This window comes from Gavia stellata, chromosome 1 (genome assembly GCF_030936135.1).
Source record: "Gavia stellata isolate bGavSte3 chromosome 1, bGavSte3.hap2, whole genome shotgun sequence".
NCBI lineage: Eukaryota > Metazoa > Chordata > Aves > Gaviiformes > Gaviidae > Gavia > Gavia stellata.
The window spans coordinates 11,862,875-11,881,065 of NC_082594.1; the positions used below are offsets into that span (position 1 = coordinate 11,862,875).

The following is an 18,191-nucleotide window of genomic DNA, read 5'->3' on the forward strand; positions in this document are numbered from 1 at the left end:
TTTCATCCAGTTTCAGTGGCCTGCAAAATCTGTCCCTCTTTGTATCTTGTAACTTCTTGTGAACTCCCTTATTTTCCTCAGTGATTACTTCTTTCAAAAAGGTAAAGAAAATCAGAGGCATTGCATTTGTATATCTTTTACAGATGGTTTAAGACTTCTTTCTGGTTTATTATTGCTCTATTTTAAAAAAATTATAGTTAGTTTCATAATTCTTTTTATGTATATTTTGTAAAATTAAACTTATCTATTTCTATATTCACTGTTATTTCAAGTTAACAGTAATATTCTTGTATTTAACTAAGAATTTAATCTTTTCCTAGTTGTTGGATTTCCGATACAAAGTTATCAAATCTGAAAACACACATCTAAAAGAGATGGTGGAAAACCAGGAGTGTAAAAGTTGCATGGTAATTTTTTTTAATCATCTATGCAATATGCAGAACAGTTACTTACATTTATTGTAAATGTAGATTGAGTTCATGCATATTTAGAGATTTCTGGCTTGCATAAAATAAATAAATAAAAATAAGGTGTGTGACATAATCAAAACCACGTGGTATTCACACACAGCCTGAAGATCGGTATAGCTAGGAATAATTTTGACCTTAATTGTAGTAAACGAGAAGTAAACTAAATTTTTCAGTAGCTGTCTAGACACTAAACAGTTTCTGGGATCCTATTTTTTGAAAGTGATGTCACTTATTTCAGAAAAAACTTCTTTTTAAACAGTCATCACTCTCACAGACACAAAAATATGACCTTTTTTTATTATTTTACTGCTTTGTTCATATGATATTTAAATATCAGTGTTAAAAACTGACATATTTTGCCCCTACCCAGCTTATTTTCAGAGATTAGTATTTATTTCTCACCAAACAGGGGATATTTAAAGTTTAATTCATAAAAAGTGTGCCATAATATCATGTAGAACTAGAGTTTATATGGATATAATAAATACTATATATGCTGCCTTCCACAAAGATCTTCAAAATGACCCTGCTTACAGAACATCTGCAGTTATTGTATCTATCACTACAAAAAACACTGGAATGTTGCTTGTAAATAGTGCTGTAAATACATCTTTGGGGGATTTGTAGCCTATTAATTGTCTCACTGTAGACTGAAAAATGCATGAAAGAATGTCACATTTTTCCATACCCTTAAAATAGCTTATATGTCTATCAGTGATGTATTACCTATACATACATATACACTATTCTGGATATATGTATGTGTGTATATGATATATTATTGTGGAAACATAGAAACATAGATGGGTGTGTGTATGTGTGTCTAGCTCTTCTCTGCAGTGATACTCTTCATGAAGATTGAGAAGAGCTGCCTGACAAGAATCCTTGTAGATATCACGTTTGTTAAATTTTACCAGTAAAATCCAGTTACTCGATATACCAAGGTCACTACACGTATCAATGAGTTTGTGGGCTTAATAATTCTTTCCTACTTTACTAGTGTATTGTGAGGATCTAAACATTAAAGATTGTGAGGTGTTTGGATATTAAGATTGCAGGGACTGGCGAGATTTTACGGATGTATTTGTACAGTACAGGGGAGCACTACAGACCCCTCAAACTAGTGCCAGCCTAAGTCAGTATGGTGTAATGCATCGTCAGGCAGGGTTACTTGTTTAGATTTCAAAAGCAACGTAGCTGTGCCAGCTCAGTTTCAGGGTTCATGCCATTATAGCTGTACTCCTGATTCTAGTGGTAAGGTGGCTTAGCACTCTCCTTCTGCTTTCTGGAACTTCCATGCCAGCTTGGCTCATAAATTTCCCCTAAAACTAGCTAAGCAAGGCAAGGTTTACAGGAAGAGATGACATCAGACCAGTTAGTGCAAGGAATAGACAAGCTTTCAGGTGCAGGAGCCCAGTTGTTCTAGCAGTATACTAAGAACCAAATCCTTAATACTCATGAGTTACTGGGTTCCAAAAGAATAAGATAAATCTAGAAATATATGAAAGCACAACTTATTTCATAAAATGTATGGGGTTTTAGTCTTTTGTGTGTAATCTGATAAATCTTTTGAGAAATTTCTGTTGATGACAGTATAGTGTTATTGCAAATATATTTACACAATACAATGCAGCATTCTGCAGAGAGGTAGTTCCAAATTATGTAGCTCAGGTGTGCAGCATAGGCTTCATGGAATAAGTGATGGGACAAAAAAGGAATGGGCTATCCTGGCTAGGCAACTTCCCGAGCTACTCTCCATCTTCCCCTCTTGATATCCCAGTGGATGGGCCTCTTTAGCCCCTCGTCACAGTGTCACAGTGCACGTGTTGCTTGCACTTTCAGTATTTTGATTCATGTACAATGGAGGCTAACCCATCTGAGAAGCAGTGTTTAGTAACACAGACGGAGAGCACTGTTCTAATGTGGCTTTACTTTACTGCTTCTGAAACTGATGGTGGCTATATCTCGACACAGATATTAAATTGTCCCTGTAGACATACCCTGTATCTAGTATAGTAATGAACACGTATAATTTTTCTTGTTATTTTTGGTGGAATTGTTACTGGAGGGAGCAATACAGTCTGCAGATATAGCTGTTATGGTTGCTTTTATGTCATAAGTTTTACAAAGCAAGCGATGAATTTACAATAATATTTTGAATGCATGTTTTCTGAGAAATTTTAATTTGTTTTATTGTGTTATAGAGGCTGTTATCCCTTCTTTTCCATTTATCTACCGTGTTTTTTTTCTGGAGGCAAGTCTCTTGGTTTGCTATAAGTGCTGCATGATTATATATGGTAGCTAGGTCTTTCTTTAGCATAGAACATTGTTTTGTGTTTGCTTGTTAAAAATACTAACATCCATTTATTGTGGAAAAAATAACTATTTAGTGATGGTTTTATCTCCTTTCACAGAGTATAGATTTAACTAACAAAGAACATGGAAATTTCACAGCTTCCCTTCACGAAGTAGAACATGAGAATGTAAGATCACAAAATAGTCTTGTTAAACTACAAAATGACACAGAAACATCGATACTGGGTTGCACGGATACATATGGAGAAACAGAGCACAGCTACCAAACCCACTCAAAGATGCAAGAAAAGGAAGAGAGGTAATACTTAGATTGTACACATATATGAAACTTACTGTAATTTTTTGGGAAACATCTAACTGGGCCAAACTGTTAAGCTTTTTTTTCTGTTTCTGGTCATTCAGAACTCCCACCAACATAAATATCAGATCTAGTTAGTATATTTATAAGAATTTCCTACATTTTTCTGGGTGGCTAACTGAATTTGGCAATAAATGAAGTCCCAGAAATGTTTGATCATTATTTTAATATTTGTCACATGAAACAACTTAAAAAACTTTCCATGTGCTGCTTAAGTTATTCTTAGTTCCAGGTTTTGCAAAACAGGACAGAATGTATTTTTACTGCCAAATAAAAACAAGGCAAGGAAAGAATATAGAAACCAACATGAGAGGTAAACTGCTCCACAGGAGGTTATCTTAATAAGCAGTTTGAACTACAGCCCCTGCTGAAAAGCTTTCTGTCCTGCCAGTTTCATTTGTTGAAAGTTTCATTAAATGTATTTTAATGCTTTGTCTAGTTTTGGTGTTCTTGGGTGACCTGATTTTTAAAAGAAACATAATTTCAGATGCCCTGAATAAATCATTACTACAAGAAACTCCTTGTTAGGGAAAAATAATGAGACTTAAGAATACTCAGACTCATAGAAAACATTGTAGTGATGACTTCCTTCTTAATTCCCTGCATTCAGTGAAGCACTGAATTACCTTCAAACATATTATAATCATGGCGTTGCAGTAATAAAAAGAAAATTAAACTCCCTGCTAAACAATATTTCATAGTACAGGAGAGTAAAATTAATAAGAAGCTAAATATTTTGATCATTTGTAATAAAGAACTTACAAGATAGCACTAATGTAAAACAGTTCTGTGAAGCAAAGTTTAAATAATTGGAGCCAATATTGTACAGGTTAAGATTTCAAATTCATGCATTCAGTCTTTGGCAAAATTTAAAGTTATTTTCTTTCTGCAAAATAGTAAGGCATCCCGTTATATGTAGCTACATTCTTGCCTAAAATTTCCTTTTAAATATGATGTTTAGTGTTGGAGGTAGTATTCATGTGTATGTAAATATATATATAAAATATGTATGTATGTACATATATATATGCGTATACATAATACCCACACGTGTGTGTGTGTGTGTGTGTGTGTATATATATATAAAGCAGTGACAGGTATGGCTGTTTTCCTAGTGAGTTTCAAATGCTGTTGAAGGTTTTGCTAAAACAAATATCTACAAACCAAACTACAGCTTATTCTGCTCCTGTAGGTCTCATAATTTCACCAAAAACTGGTCAGCACAATTTTTGCTCATGCTTCCACTCTTCTAAAGTGAGAAAAAGTAAGACTTTTTTCCCATTTTCTCAAGAATTACACTTGCTGTACATGAGGAACTGTGAAATTTCATTCATGAGAATTTAAGTGTATGAGGCAATAGAACTATGCAGGTAATTTGCAGGATTTTGATTTCATAGCCATTGAAGACTAATGTTAAACCAAAACGGTGAGAGAGAGAAACTTGAGAGAGCTAACCGTTCTCACAACAGAAATCTCGACCATACTGCTGAACACAATTTAAATTATGATTCTAATTAATCTGATGAAACAGATATATTGAGCTTGGTTTTCAGGATCTAAAACATGCATTTGATTTCCTAAATGAAAAGCTATTTAGCTAAATAAATACATACACAGTGTTCAAAAAATGTGCGAATTCCATGTGCACTGTGTATACACAGCCAGCCAGTCTTTCTAAGATTGGGCCCTCTCTATACTATCAGTTCTCGGTTCCCAAACAGGGAACTACCTCAAGATTTTCTCAGAAAACTAAAATTAAATTTTCAACCATCAAACATATGCAGATAAACCAGGCAATTTATGTTGGTTGAGTCAAACTCTGGGGTATGTTTTATTTTATTTATTGTGAGCATAAACCATGTCATTTCTGTTTTAATTTTCAGCTCTGTTTCCATGGTAATTATGGCACTGGAGAAAGGGCACAAAGACTTTTTTTACACAGAAAACATGGTGTTTGTGCAAGGGAAGGTGTGTGTTTGTGTTTTAAACAGTAATTTTCAGAAGCTGTGCTTTTTGTTTTTCCTATTTGCATTCAGAAAACTAGAAAGGTTTGCACAATGAAAAAAAATGTCTTCGACCAAGTATATGCTATAATATTTTTCAGTCATGTCACACAATCAGTACTAGAATCCTAGGCATGGGCGCAGTCATTAGTCAGATAGGAGACCTCTAGAGAAAATAGAGGAAATTGCAGGAAGTTATACTGGCGATTTAGAAAGAGGCATGATTTCTACTTTGTTTCAGTACACAGTGAATTTGTAAATATTGCAAAGTAAGATATGCAGGAGTGACATCTTTTTGCTAAAAAAGACTGTGGCCACATCCTACCTATAATCACTTTAATTAATTACTGTTCTTATATATGATAATTGACTTACTTCTAGTTGCCGTTTACATAAGCTTTCCCCACCCTCAAGATTTCAATCCTTTATTTAGACCTTGGCCACATACAGTTGATTTAATTTTTGGCATGGTTGAAGAGGGCTTTCTCTGATGAAGCTGATGTGTTTAGCCTGTTTCTTCCAAAATTAAAACATGCGAGTTCCCAAATGAAAGGCTACTTATTTAGCATGAAAATATGCACAAAATAGGTAATTGGTCAAGCCAAAGTGCACTTTCATCATGTGGCAAAAGTGAGGGGTAAAGGCTAGGACTGAATGCCTGCTAACGTAGCTGGGGGTCGCTTAAAGGATCTGTGCTGACAGTGGCGTATCTGTCTTGAGGAGGTTTTCACTACCCTTTGGAGGTGACGCACTCTTAGTCATACTCACCACTGTATCAGTTATTGCAATACATAAACAGGAAGCACTGAAAACAATCTCTTCAGGAAAATACTTCTTTTTAACCATTTTTAAAATCAAGCTAGCAGTTACACTTGCAAGGTAAAAGCAACAACACGAATTCTGAAGACATTCTGGTCATTAAAAACCTATTGTTTTCTTTCTCAAGACTAGGTATGTCAACCAGCACAAGCTGGGTAAGGAATTTGTTTTGCACCACTGAAGTCATTGATCGCATAGGGACCAGGCTGATTTTATATATTAGTCTGGAAAAATCGATCCTGTCTACATAAATTCCCTTTGCGAGGATATTGTTCTTTCACTTCTTGTCCCATATGTCGCCATGTCAACACTGATATTATTTTTGTGAAGTATGTGTATATGTTAAATACTCTATGACAGTAAACCCACTGAAAGCGTAAGTTATTCAACTGCAGTTATTGTGTATTTGCATTGCCAATGTTAACAAATGGACAGGTTTTTACAAATTTGCAGATATTTGCCTACATTTGTATTGAAAGCAGAACTCTGTTCTTAGATATTATTTTGCACTGAACTGGCAGAAATTTAAACCCCAACTGTGAAATCTGTCTGAAGTGAAGGCATAGTATCCATATCAAAGCACCTAAAAGTAGGTGTCATGTTTTTCCAAGATAGCAAACAGTCCCAGCAATTCTACGGATTACAGTAGGAAGTGGAGTTCCTTTAAAAAATTAGTCCTTTTTTTGGGGGGAGGGGAGGGCAGGGGGGCTGTTTTCACTATCTAAAAGCTACCATAACTGTAGGCACCCAAGTCTGAAAATTCTGGTCTTAGTGAAGTAAGCTATAACATAACAGTAATAACTGTTATTAAATACACAGAGAAGCAGTTCTGGGGGAAAAAAAGAACACAGATCGCATAGACTTTACTGTGGGTTTACAGAGGAAATTACTTCCAAAAAGGTCAGAACACAAGATGAAAAAAAAATCTGTGATTTTATTATTCATGCCATCTATCTTCAGTAGTGGCAGTTTTTTCACTGTGCCCTTCATCCAAACAATAGATGGAATGGACTTTAAAATGGAGAGGGGGGTTGGGGAGGAGAGAGAAAAAGTATTCTCCTGTGCCCAAAGAGCAGAGTGTATTTATTTAAAGAAAAGCATGGAAGAAAAGAGAAAACTCTGCCCCCAAAAAGATAAACATTTTAGGTGATTTAGAGAACTGCAAGGTTTGCTGAATATTCTTGGAGCGTTTTATGTTAGAACGTATAATAATAATATTATAGTAATAATAATACTATAGTATCGTGCTTATAATTTGCTTTCCTGTAGCATTCGGAGTATCTTAATGACTACTACTTTTATAATCAGAGAAAAATGTGTTCTTCATTAGTTCTCTGAGTTGTTCTGCACAGTCCATTTACAGAGTACTCAGTTTTATGGTTCAGGGTTTATAGTACAAGCAGGGTCCATTCAGACTGCACAGCCACCCTCTCCCAACGCCAAATATTTAAATTAAGATTAGAAAATGATGGTGTGATTTTTCTGCAGAAACACTGTCCCTTCCCTGTGCTTGGCAAATTCTTCTTTTTTATTTGAAAAAAAACCGAAAACTGTTTTCCATGGATCTGAGCAGCACTCCATATTCTTGAATATTTATAATAATTATATTTTAGTGGCAGAGAAGTTGATCTTTAAAAGCTTTTATAGCTGCATTTCAAATTAGTAAAAAGTGTTTTAGGATATTTGCAATGGCAGGATCTTTTCAAACAGCTATCATGTTTAAGTGTAGTAGTTACCTCCCAAGACTAAAACTTAAATTTTATCACAAGTACAGACCTCAGCACAATGGAAATTTTTACCTCAGTTATAACTATTGTAACAGAAATGTAATAAAATCTGAAATAATTCAAATTTTTTGCATGTTTTTGTATATAATACAAGTAAAGATGCAATTGAAAATTAGTCTAATTCAGCAGACATCCGGGCAAGCTAGTCTCAAAATTCTCTGCTGTTGTCAATATGGTTTCAGAATTGCTCAGTTAACTGTCAGGAAAAGAAGATATTTTGAATGGGAAGAAAATATATTTCTTTTTTTTAAAGGTGCTATTAACCATAATAGTTTTTGCTTCACAGAAGTACAAATGAATACAAATATATGCTTTCACATTCATTCCTATCACTGTAAGTGGGATACAAGAGTTATGGAATATCATAATAAAATACTTCAAAATTCTTTTCTAAGTGTGAAGATTTCACTTATTGTTACAAAAGCATGTTATTGTACAGTTTTTTAAAAGTGTATTTAAAAAATTTCTTTATTTCTCATCTTAATCTCCAACGTGTTATCATTAAATCGGTGGCAAAATTAGTATTGCAGTAAAAATGCAGGATCAAAGAATTCTGTACTATTTTTTTATTTAACTTATTTAAGCATTTTTTCTAAATTCTAGCTATTTGAACATAGTTTTTTAAGGTGATATCAGATCAAAATTGACTAATTATCCAGACACTAATAATAGGTTTTGTTTCCCATCTCACTTATCCTTTCATATTTCATTCCCTCTATTTGTGTGGCTACATTCCCTCTAGTTCCCATCATACTGTAAGCTAAGTTATCAAGACGTGGCTGAAGAGTGCTTACATAGCATCTTCCACTGAAAAGCTAAAGGGATGATAACCTTTGGCAAAGGATGGGTAACAAACACTTAAGGAGTATTAGTATCTTCGATACCTGAAGTGAGCTTGTGTTTTAGCTCTTGTCCTGTCACAATTATATGGCAAGGTTACTCAACTTAAGCTCCAGCGAAAGGGTTTAAATTAGTGCGATTAAGTCACAGCTGAAGCAGACAGAGAATGCACACTTGAACATTTACACTAACTTAGGTAGAAAGTTGCTAAATTGCTGCAACTTGGTAATGCTTACTCTTATGCTCATAACTTCATGTACAAACAAATAAAATAAAAAAAACCACTTGGCTTTGCTGTGATAGCTTAGACATTTAACTGGTTTTCATACTTCAATTTTTTTTTGCTCTTTTAGAACTTTCCAGAAGAAAGATGCATGGGAAATGGAACGTCAACAGACTGCTATGTTCACAGCCAGTGGCTACCACAGGAACTGTAGTCCTGCTTTATATGACCAAGGCAATATCACTGATTCAAAAAGTGATAGCACTTTATCTTATACACTTGACAGAGGTCATGAAAAGAAAATAGATGACAAATCTCCATCATTACCCATGGGGTATCCTTTGGGCTTTGGTGGGCCGTTTCCTGAAAAGGGCAGAACAGGCAACTTACTGAGCCCTGCTTACAATGCAGAAGAAATCAAATTATCTGTAAGTAACTATTTTTCTATAACACATATATCCTCAAAAATCCATCTGTGAACCAAATGCAGCCTTGAAGGAGCCAAAAATTAGATCACCCCTGTTGTCATTATTATTTATACAGTGCCAGCCCAGCAAAAAATGGAAATACCTTATCCTAACATAAATGCAGTTTTTCTGGAGATTAAACATCCCCCACTGGGCCACACCTCTGTACTAATAACATTGGTGATAATTACCTGCCATTATGTGACCGCGAGACAGATTTCTACATTTTAGCTCATTGCCTTCTATATTGGGGCACTCCGCTTCATATTGCCTCTGTAAGGGCACTCTGCTTTAAGTGTATTTCCATAATGCCTGCAAACTTACTGCCTTAAGTGCTGTTACACAAATCAAGTTTCTACCGCATTCGATTGATGAATGAAATTAGAGGAATTGCAGCAACTATTTTCTGTGTGTTAGCTATTGTATTTGAAAAGGAACAGAAATTATAACTGCTGTAATCCTTATTTTTCTTGAAATGAAATAGTAATAGTGCAGCATTCTTTCTTTCAGTCTTCATAGGCTGGAGATCACCAAGCTCCATGGTAAGTGGGATAAATCCCACTTTGCCTAGGGCAACTTCTTAGGAAAAACTTTCCATAGTTCTTTGACTTTAGATCTCTCTTTAAATTTGAGCTTTATCCTCTTCCTTAGTATCGTCTATTCTTCCTTAGGGCTCCACTACAGGCCACCATTTTTTTCTACTTAAAAACTTAGCACTTATTTTCCAGGCCTCAAACCATGCAACCACACACCGTCATTAAATAATGGAGCTAACAGATTAGTAAGGAATGGAGTGTAGCCTTCTCTCTGTGCAGCCGTGATAACGTGCATCTTTGTACCCAGGAGATCCTGAACTGTAGGTGTGTGGCTGAGCCTGTAGAAAGAGACGAAGGAAGACTTCAGCATTTACTGGGGGGAACAGGCAATTTTCTTGCCACTCATCACCTTAAGTAGGAGAGAAGAGGCATCGTGACACAAACAATCATCTTTAAGCAGTTTGTGGTTGTCATACTCCTGTTCTGCTGTCCACTTCAGAAAAGGACGCACATCCTTTCCTATTGGAGATGTGGCTGCTGGAACACTGTCTTCATAGTCCAGAATCTCACTGTAAATAGGCAGCACCACAGTGACGGCCTGCCTGGGAAATAGGGATTGTAGTGCAGGCCTTCACTGACCATGGTCCCAGCAGCTGTGTTCCTGTAATCAGAGAACAGGGAGAGAACCACATAGTCCTGCGTGTTTGACCTCACTTCCATTTTTCTATTCTTACGCTTCACAAGAATTTTAAGTAAATGGCTATTGGTTTCCCACGGCTTGGGAGTCTTCCTCTTTAAACTCCTAATCGTGAAAAGAATTGTTTGGACTTTTTCAGGAGTCTGATAAACATCGATTCTCCTCCTCTTTTCTGTCAGAAGTGTCAGACAGAGACACCAGACCACAAAGCTGTTTCCAGCCAGCCCAGGGAAAATGTCCATTGTGAGACACTTTTGCAAGCTGCAGGGAAACTACTTCCCAGCTGGCGCTCAGGACAGGGTCGCTGCCAAGACAGTTGACTAGATTATAAGGAAAACACTTTCCAGCTGGTGTGTGGGCAAAATACATAATGAAACTATTAAGCAACGGATAATTCTCGTACAGTGTCTAAGTCCAAATCAGTGCCATTGAAGAAGGTACAGGTTCAGAAGTTCACCAAAATTAAATCATCACTCAGACTGACATTGGATACCACAGCTTTAGTGCAGAGATGATTCAACAATATGTTACTCTAGAGCTCTGTGTTCAAATGGAAAGCCATTGCATCAAGGAGAGAGGGGGGAAAAACATACAATATGTTGTAAACCGGAGTTTTTTGACAGAATTTTCAGGACTGATGTTTCACCTAAGTGAAACCTCCAGTATGTTCAAAACTTTTGAAGATGTTATAATGGACCATTTTTCTGAAGAATATTTGTAGCACCAATTGAAATTGCAGGTAATGTCCTGATACCTACCAGAATTAATCTGTTGGTATTAGGGAAGAGAGAAAATAGTCTCTAGGGCTTTAGAGAAAGACTTGCATCTCTCCTCCCAGTAGAGAGTCTTCAGACAACCTTAGTAAATGTTCCACTAGAGCCTCTGTCCTTTCATGTTCCTACTTCGAGGTTACATGCGTAGAGAAAGTCACTCCTGCCTTAGAGTAAACTAGAAAGCTCAGCTGGGATTCACTGGAAAGTTCCATAACCCCAAAAATTCTTGTTTCAAGGCTTTTCAAATCTAGGGAAATACTGTTTCTCTGAACAGTACATCAGGGTGTGCTCTCTTTCTGAAATGAACAACTTCAGAAAATAGTTCCTTGATCCATTCCCAGTCTCTGGAAAGATTATTCCATAGAACAGTCCAAAGTCCAGCTTCAAGTTTGATCTTTCCCACAGTAAATAAATAAATAAATAACTTCTGAATAGTACATTTCTACACAATTTCTCCATTTCAGCTGGAGCAAGCAGTTATGTACATTGTGCTTTCCAATCTGGATCTTTAGCTTGTAGTCACAAATACCTTCTCATGTTTCTCTTCAGATGATGGACAGGCACTGTTCTTGCTTTCAAGACTTGGAAAACAAGAAAGACTTAAGCTGTAGCAAGGAAAATCTAAATTAAGCATCAGGAACCTTTCTAACATTAAGGATGGGAAATTGCTTAATGAATAGTTTGCAATGGAGAGTTATGGAAATTCTACCCCTGGACATTATTAGGAATGATTTTGACAGTCTTGAGCCTACCCTGAGTCATGCTGTGGTCCATGCCTCTCACTCTAATACTATTACCTAGCTGGTCAGGTACTTAGGCCCTCTAAAAACCGTCCTATATGGCTTGGCAATTTCCTAGGCATCTCAATTTTGATTTTCGTATATGAGCAGAAGCATGTTAAAGACAGGCATCTGTACCTGCTGCATAAGATGTATTGCAGTGTAAGATTAGAGGAAAGTACCTCCAAAAGCCCCCAGATTTAGTCACACCGAGACTAAAATTAGCCAGACCAATTTCTAGTCTTGGTGTTACAAGAACTTTCTCGGAAAGTTGAAGGGGTTAAACATGAGACTTTAACGTGCTGGGATTTGACCACTCATGATTTGACTACTAAATGTTAGAATATCCCAAGTATTAAGGCTTTCTTGCTGCCCTGCTGAAGGTGCATCCAGGAATGCTGGAACAACTCACGGGGCAAGAAAGAGATTAACTCCAGGCAAATTAATTAGGCAGTCTGCGAGACAGAATAGACCTACCTTCCTGAAGTGCTTCTCCCCAGCAATCCAGAGTTAACTCATAAGCACTTTGGGTAGTTCTTGCTTAAGGAGAAGACATACTTAGCACATATTTCATATGTGGAAATGTGCATCTCTATCAGATGCACTCCTTCATTTCCAGCAAATGATGAGGCAAAAAGGTGATTCTCATCACTGGTCTACACCAAAGAAATATGGGATCAGCTGACACTATAGAAATGAAAAACTAGAGTCCTTGTTGCCTAACTACCCAAACAAGTTAGATTGAAATCTTACCAATGAACCCATTTCTATCCAGCTCCAGTTAGAAAACCGAAAGACATAAAAGAAGTGTTATCTGAGGAAAAGAAATTCAAAACTAGGGACCATGAATCTCATCTGAGACATGGATTAAAGCAGTTTCTTTATGGTTTTTCTTCCTCAGGCACTGAAAATAAAGACAATAAAGAACATAGTGAAAGAGCAGACCAGAGGCTTGGAAAGCAAAGCTTAGTTGCTAACAAGAAATGTTGCCTTTTAAACCTGTTTAGATACAACCTTCTCTCAAAGTGCATAAAAAACAGTACATTAGGGACCTATCTAAAATGATAGCCTGTGATGTCTGACCCCTGGGTAAGGAGCTGTAGGAAACCATGATTTGCTTATTCTAAGTGATAAACATTCTTCTCTCAACTCTGAGGAAATTCAGAAATGTCTCATTTGGAGTTTACAGTGTATTTCAAGAAAAAACACATCAAAGTAAGTACCAGTTGAAGCAAAGGACACTAGCATTTTAGGAAGATAGTTTGATCATGAGGCCAATGTGTTTCTAATGACAAGTCAGCAATTGTAAACATTGTTATAATGAATCTCTGAGAATCTTTTATAACTTGGCATAACATTTCTGAAGACTAGCACACGTGTAAATCTGCTATCCATATGGAAAAGCCCAACATGACTTTTTTTTCTCTAGGTGATGAGACCTATTAAATTCATATTTCAGATTCATATTTTCCCAGTTTCTTACGCTTCTCACTGGAAGTATTTTATTTGCTCAGTATTGAATCAGTGATTTCAGAGCTGGTATTCCGTAAGCAAAACACATGGTGATTCTTTAAGTAAAGCCTCCAAATCCAATGTCTTCTTCATAATACAAAAGCCTTCTTCAAATACTTCAAAATAGTACTGCCAACTCTATCATTGAATCCAAATGTCACAAGGAGATATATTTGTGACATAGCCCATGAAGGAATAAATGTGCATGTAGCCATGGCATTCAAGATCTCAGGAACAACTCCTCATATGAAAACAATGATGATTTATGGATGGGAAATCATGCATGTGTTGATAAGGAAAACCAGAAGGCAGGTGATCTCCCTCCAGAGTTTCTCAAACATCGCAAGATTAACATTCCTTCTTATCCCTGCTAGTGCAGGGATTGATAGAAGAGTGTTACAGCACAAAGGGATCCAATACCTTTGGATTCCTTATTCCTACATGGCAAATTAAGTCACTTTTTCTTCCCTGCCCTGTTAAAACACTAATTTGGAGGGACTGAGAAAAGGAAGATACTACTTCATCTGTGAATTTCATTCTAGGAGCCCTATACATCAGAAAGCCTGTCTCACTCTAGAAGGATGGTATTACATGCAGAATTTATTTCCGGCTATTGCTTACTTATTGTACTTTGAAAAGAAAAGGGGTTTCCTATAGGAAATCTCTAAATTTCACCTCAAGGTCTGCTGCAAAGAGTTTGAATAGAATAGTGCTTTAAAGCATTTCTTTAGTTAGTAGCTTTTGGCCTGAAGAGCAGCTAAAGGGCAGTTTTAAAGCAGGGTGAAAGCAAAGACCAAATCTGCCTCTAGTCGCTGTGGAAATAGGGAATTCCCCATTCTGAAACAGTGGAGCCTAGAATAAAAATTTACATGTGTAATAGAATTGGCCTTTTCCACAAAACATTTGAATATTTAAATAATTTGAAGCCATTCCTATTTGATGTGCTGACAGATAAAGTCTCCTTTTTACATTCTAGGAAAAACAAAACCAGAGATTCTAGACTAATAACACAATCAGTTATTAAAACTATTTAACATATGGTTTCATTAAGATAATAAATGCCAATCGTCTTTCTCAATATATGAACATACAAAGACAGAAAATTATCCTTCTCTTACTCAGTATTACAGCTCCTATACTAAGTTTTTTCTCAGTCAACTGTTAAAAACTTGTGTCATAAAATTGTATTTATCTGTACAAATAAACATTTACTTTATTTAAACAAGCATAATATCTTTAGGCAAAGAAACATTTCTTCCTATTTCTTTTGATAAAGACATTCCAATTAATGCATCTTGCAAACAGAATTAACAAAAATTGCTGCTTAAAAATTTAGGACTTGTCCCAGCAAAACTCACTCATGCCCTTTGCTTTATACAACTCTGCATCCCATGACAACCATTTTAAGACCGATTTTGATATGGTTTATGTCTCAGTCTACTAAATGCTTATTAAATGGAAAGAAGATTTTTCAGTGAACTACTTGCAGTGAAATAAAATTTAGTATATTCTCCAGAATATCAGGGCTTGAAGTTGATAGTACTGAAATGAGCATATGTTTTCTTCCTTTCCTCAGAAAGCATCACATCACAGAAGCAGAGAGCTAAAATTACAGGAGGCAATCAGCAGTACCCAACAGTAGTAATTCCAAAAAACAGGTTATTGTCCTCTGTCCTGGTCTAAATTATACAAGTGACAAACATAACCTTTAGCTGATCCAAAGATATTGGAGGTTCTGAAGCAGCTTAATTCTGTCTAATGGGATATTTAAATTTTTAATGGCAACTCTACATCCTAATGCTGTGAATATCACAAGTATTCAAACATCATATTCACCTTATGTCATTTAGGCACCTGAATGCCTTTAAAAATGTATGCCCAAATTCATGTTTTCTTGGAGAGATATAAAGCATTATAGCATTATTAGCTGCTATAGGATAAGATGTTTTTCAAATCTAAAATTTGATAATGCAAACATGTTGTAGTACTTGCTGTTTTTTACTAACCACTATTTTCTATTCATTGGTTAGTCTCTCCCTGAGATGTCCTTCCTTGCAACAACAGAAAAGTTCCTTCAAGAGGAAGAGAAACATACAAGAGAGTTTGAAGAACGTTTAAATTTGCACCTTGAAGAACTACAAAGATATTCTGAAAATACTCTAAAAAAATATGCCAGGACACAGCAAAGTAGGCATACTTAAGCCAGCCACACAATTAAGAAAATAAAACCAAGTAATCACCCACGAGTTTCTTAGAACTAAAATCTGCAACTAGCTGCCTAATGTATTTAGGCACATTGCCAACAGCGTGTGTTTTTAACACCAAGGTTTCAGTAAGATAATCATTATCCTACGGATTTAGGTATATTGTAACTTGACTATATTACAAAATATCATACTCTACATATATTCTAAAATATACAGGTTGGTTTTGCACAGTTAAATTGTGTGCAGCAGAGACCCTGTTGCAGCACTCTAAATTAAGAAAGATACTTTCAATTCTGTCATGTAGAGAGGGCTAGTAAGTGGAATTATTCCCTTGAAAATATAATCAGCCAAAAGAAATTCTCTAGATTGCACAGAACAAGAATAATAGGGGCCTTTAGCCGTGTCATAGCTCCTAGCATAAAGAGCTTATCTATGCTCTGGTTATTCTTGGCTATAGAACTAGCCCTTGGGACTCTTGAAATGAGAAGTTTGAGCTCTTTCTTTCTTATGCTCTAAGCCATGCAGGTCCCTGAGGGGAACATGAATAGACAACGCACATGTTTTGAAGCCACCTGTATTGCTCCTTTTACCAGACATATAGACTTCACCGGGGGCAGAGCCTGATCTCAGGTGCTTTATATGCTTTACATTAATACTTTATAATTTTTAAATCCTGTCTTCAAAAGCACCTGTTTCGGTACTGATGTTTCGATGCTGTGTTGGCTCATTTAACTACATTGGAATAGGGAAAAAACCTTTAACTTCAGACAACTTGTTTTAGGTAAGGGCCTAAATTCTTTGTATTTTTCTACAACATAAGAAAACATTATAAAACTGAGCAGAGTTAATTCAACTCCATGTGCCGAAAAACTGCATAATGTTGAGATTCCTTTTATTTGCAATTCATACTGAATTCTATTGCTGTGCAAGCGAAACAGAAATTACAGACAGTGTTGATGAACCACCAATTTCAGTGAAAGAGATACTGAAGAAGTGCTTTCCAGCATATACTGTTGCCAACTTCCTGGAAAAATCTGGATAAAAATAATACCAGACTGTCAAACAGCTCCATTTTGTGAGTAAAAGAAGTCTCATTAATATTCAAGACCACAGCAAAAATGTAAATTGTTTTTGGAAGCTATATTTCCATTAAGACAAAATACACTACATCACACTTACACAAGATACCAAGATTTTAAATACCAGTTTGGCTCAGTTTGCAATAAAATGAGTAATGAAAATGAGGACATCAAAGAAACTTTTACAGGAAAATTCAGGAAAATTACTAGACTCAGCTGGAGGAACGAGGACTGAATAGAAAGACGATGGAAGGACATCTGAACGAACGATATATGTGTCCTCAACTTAAGGGGAGACGCATCTGGGAGTTTTAAAAGAACTAATGAAGAAAATCAGGAACTTCTGGAAATTAAGCTAAATTTTAAGCTGGGAAAGATCTGTAGAAGCAAAAACACAGTAAAATGTTGTCTTTCAGAGGGGCAAGAGAAAAAAAATATGGGCTATTAGCCAGTTAGTCAGATTCTTTTGCCACTGCAAGATTTAAACATACAACAAGACAGTATGCTCCAGATCTTCAAAGAAACGTATCTGTCTGAGTCCAGTCCAGGCCTGAGGATCCCTCTTATGATACCGGTCTGTGTGTTGACACAGAATCAATGAATTAAATTATCAAAAAATGAGAAAGATTTTTTTCTAAAGCTTTTTAAGATCTGGCCAATGCAACAACAGTTAGTTTCAGCCTGGCTTTTGTGTAATGCCATGTAATAAACTTCCTGTGAAAAGCACTGAAAACTGCAAAGAACCTGTATCTGAACAGCCTACTTGTTCACTGTTATTTCCTGCTCAGGGCGTATCAGGCCACGAATGTCCTGAGACAGTATGGATCAAAGTGCCGTTTTTTTAACACATACTTACCTGAAAGGTCACCCTTCTCTGCGCCAGCCAAAATCAGTAGAAGTTCCTCATCTGACGATCCCCGATTTAAACGGGAGCCCATTGCTGCCAGATATAGTCAGAGCCATACCACTCGTTCTGAATACTTTAACTGTATGAAAAAGTAGATACTTGATTGAACTGGTGAGAGGTTTCTGAAGGAAAATACATATTCCTGATGTTATCATGCCAAAAATAGTGTGTACATGTACCACATTTCAAGTTATTTGGAAAACTTTTTAAAGAATGATGGACAGCAGAAATAATAAAGACTGAGAAATGATATACCTTATGAGCAGGGATTGGAGATGTATGTATATTGTCAAAAAAAGGAATAATCAAAAGGGTCCAAGGCTATAAATGTCTGAAAGCACCAATAAAAATGAAAAAAATGAATTATTAACCGTAAGTTCATTTGACAGGACTAGGTGCCATGTCCGGGAGCTAAGGA

At 36.1% G+C, this 18,191-nt stretch overlaps 1 protein-coding gene across 1 annotated transcript in view; it reads left to right on the top strand.

Moving 5' to 3' along the window:
* Positions 1-15,781, top strand: part of DEUP1 (deuterosome assembly protein 1) — a 44,358-nt gene extending 28,577 nt beyond the window's left edge. Inside the window, 6 exon segments of the mRNA XM_059822985.1 lie at positions 321-407; positions 2,313-2,402; positions 2,404-2,424; positions 2,885-3,084; positions 8,947-9,244; positions 15,611-15,781. Of these exon segments, the coding sequence (XP_059678968.1) occupies positions 321-407; positions 2,313-2,402; positions 2,404-2,424; positions 2,885-3,084; positions 8,947-9,244; positions 15,611-15,781 (867 nt within the window).
* The last annotated feature ends 2,410 nt before the right edge of the window (positions 15,782-18,191 follow it).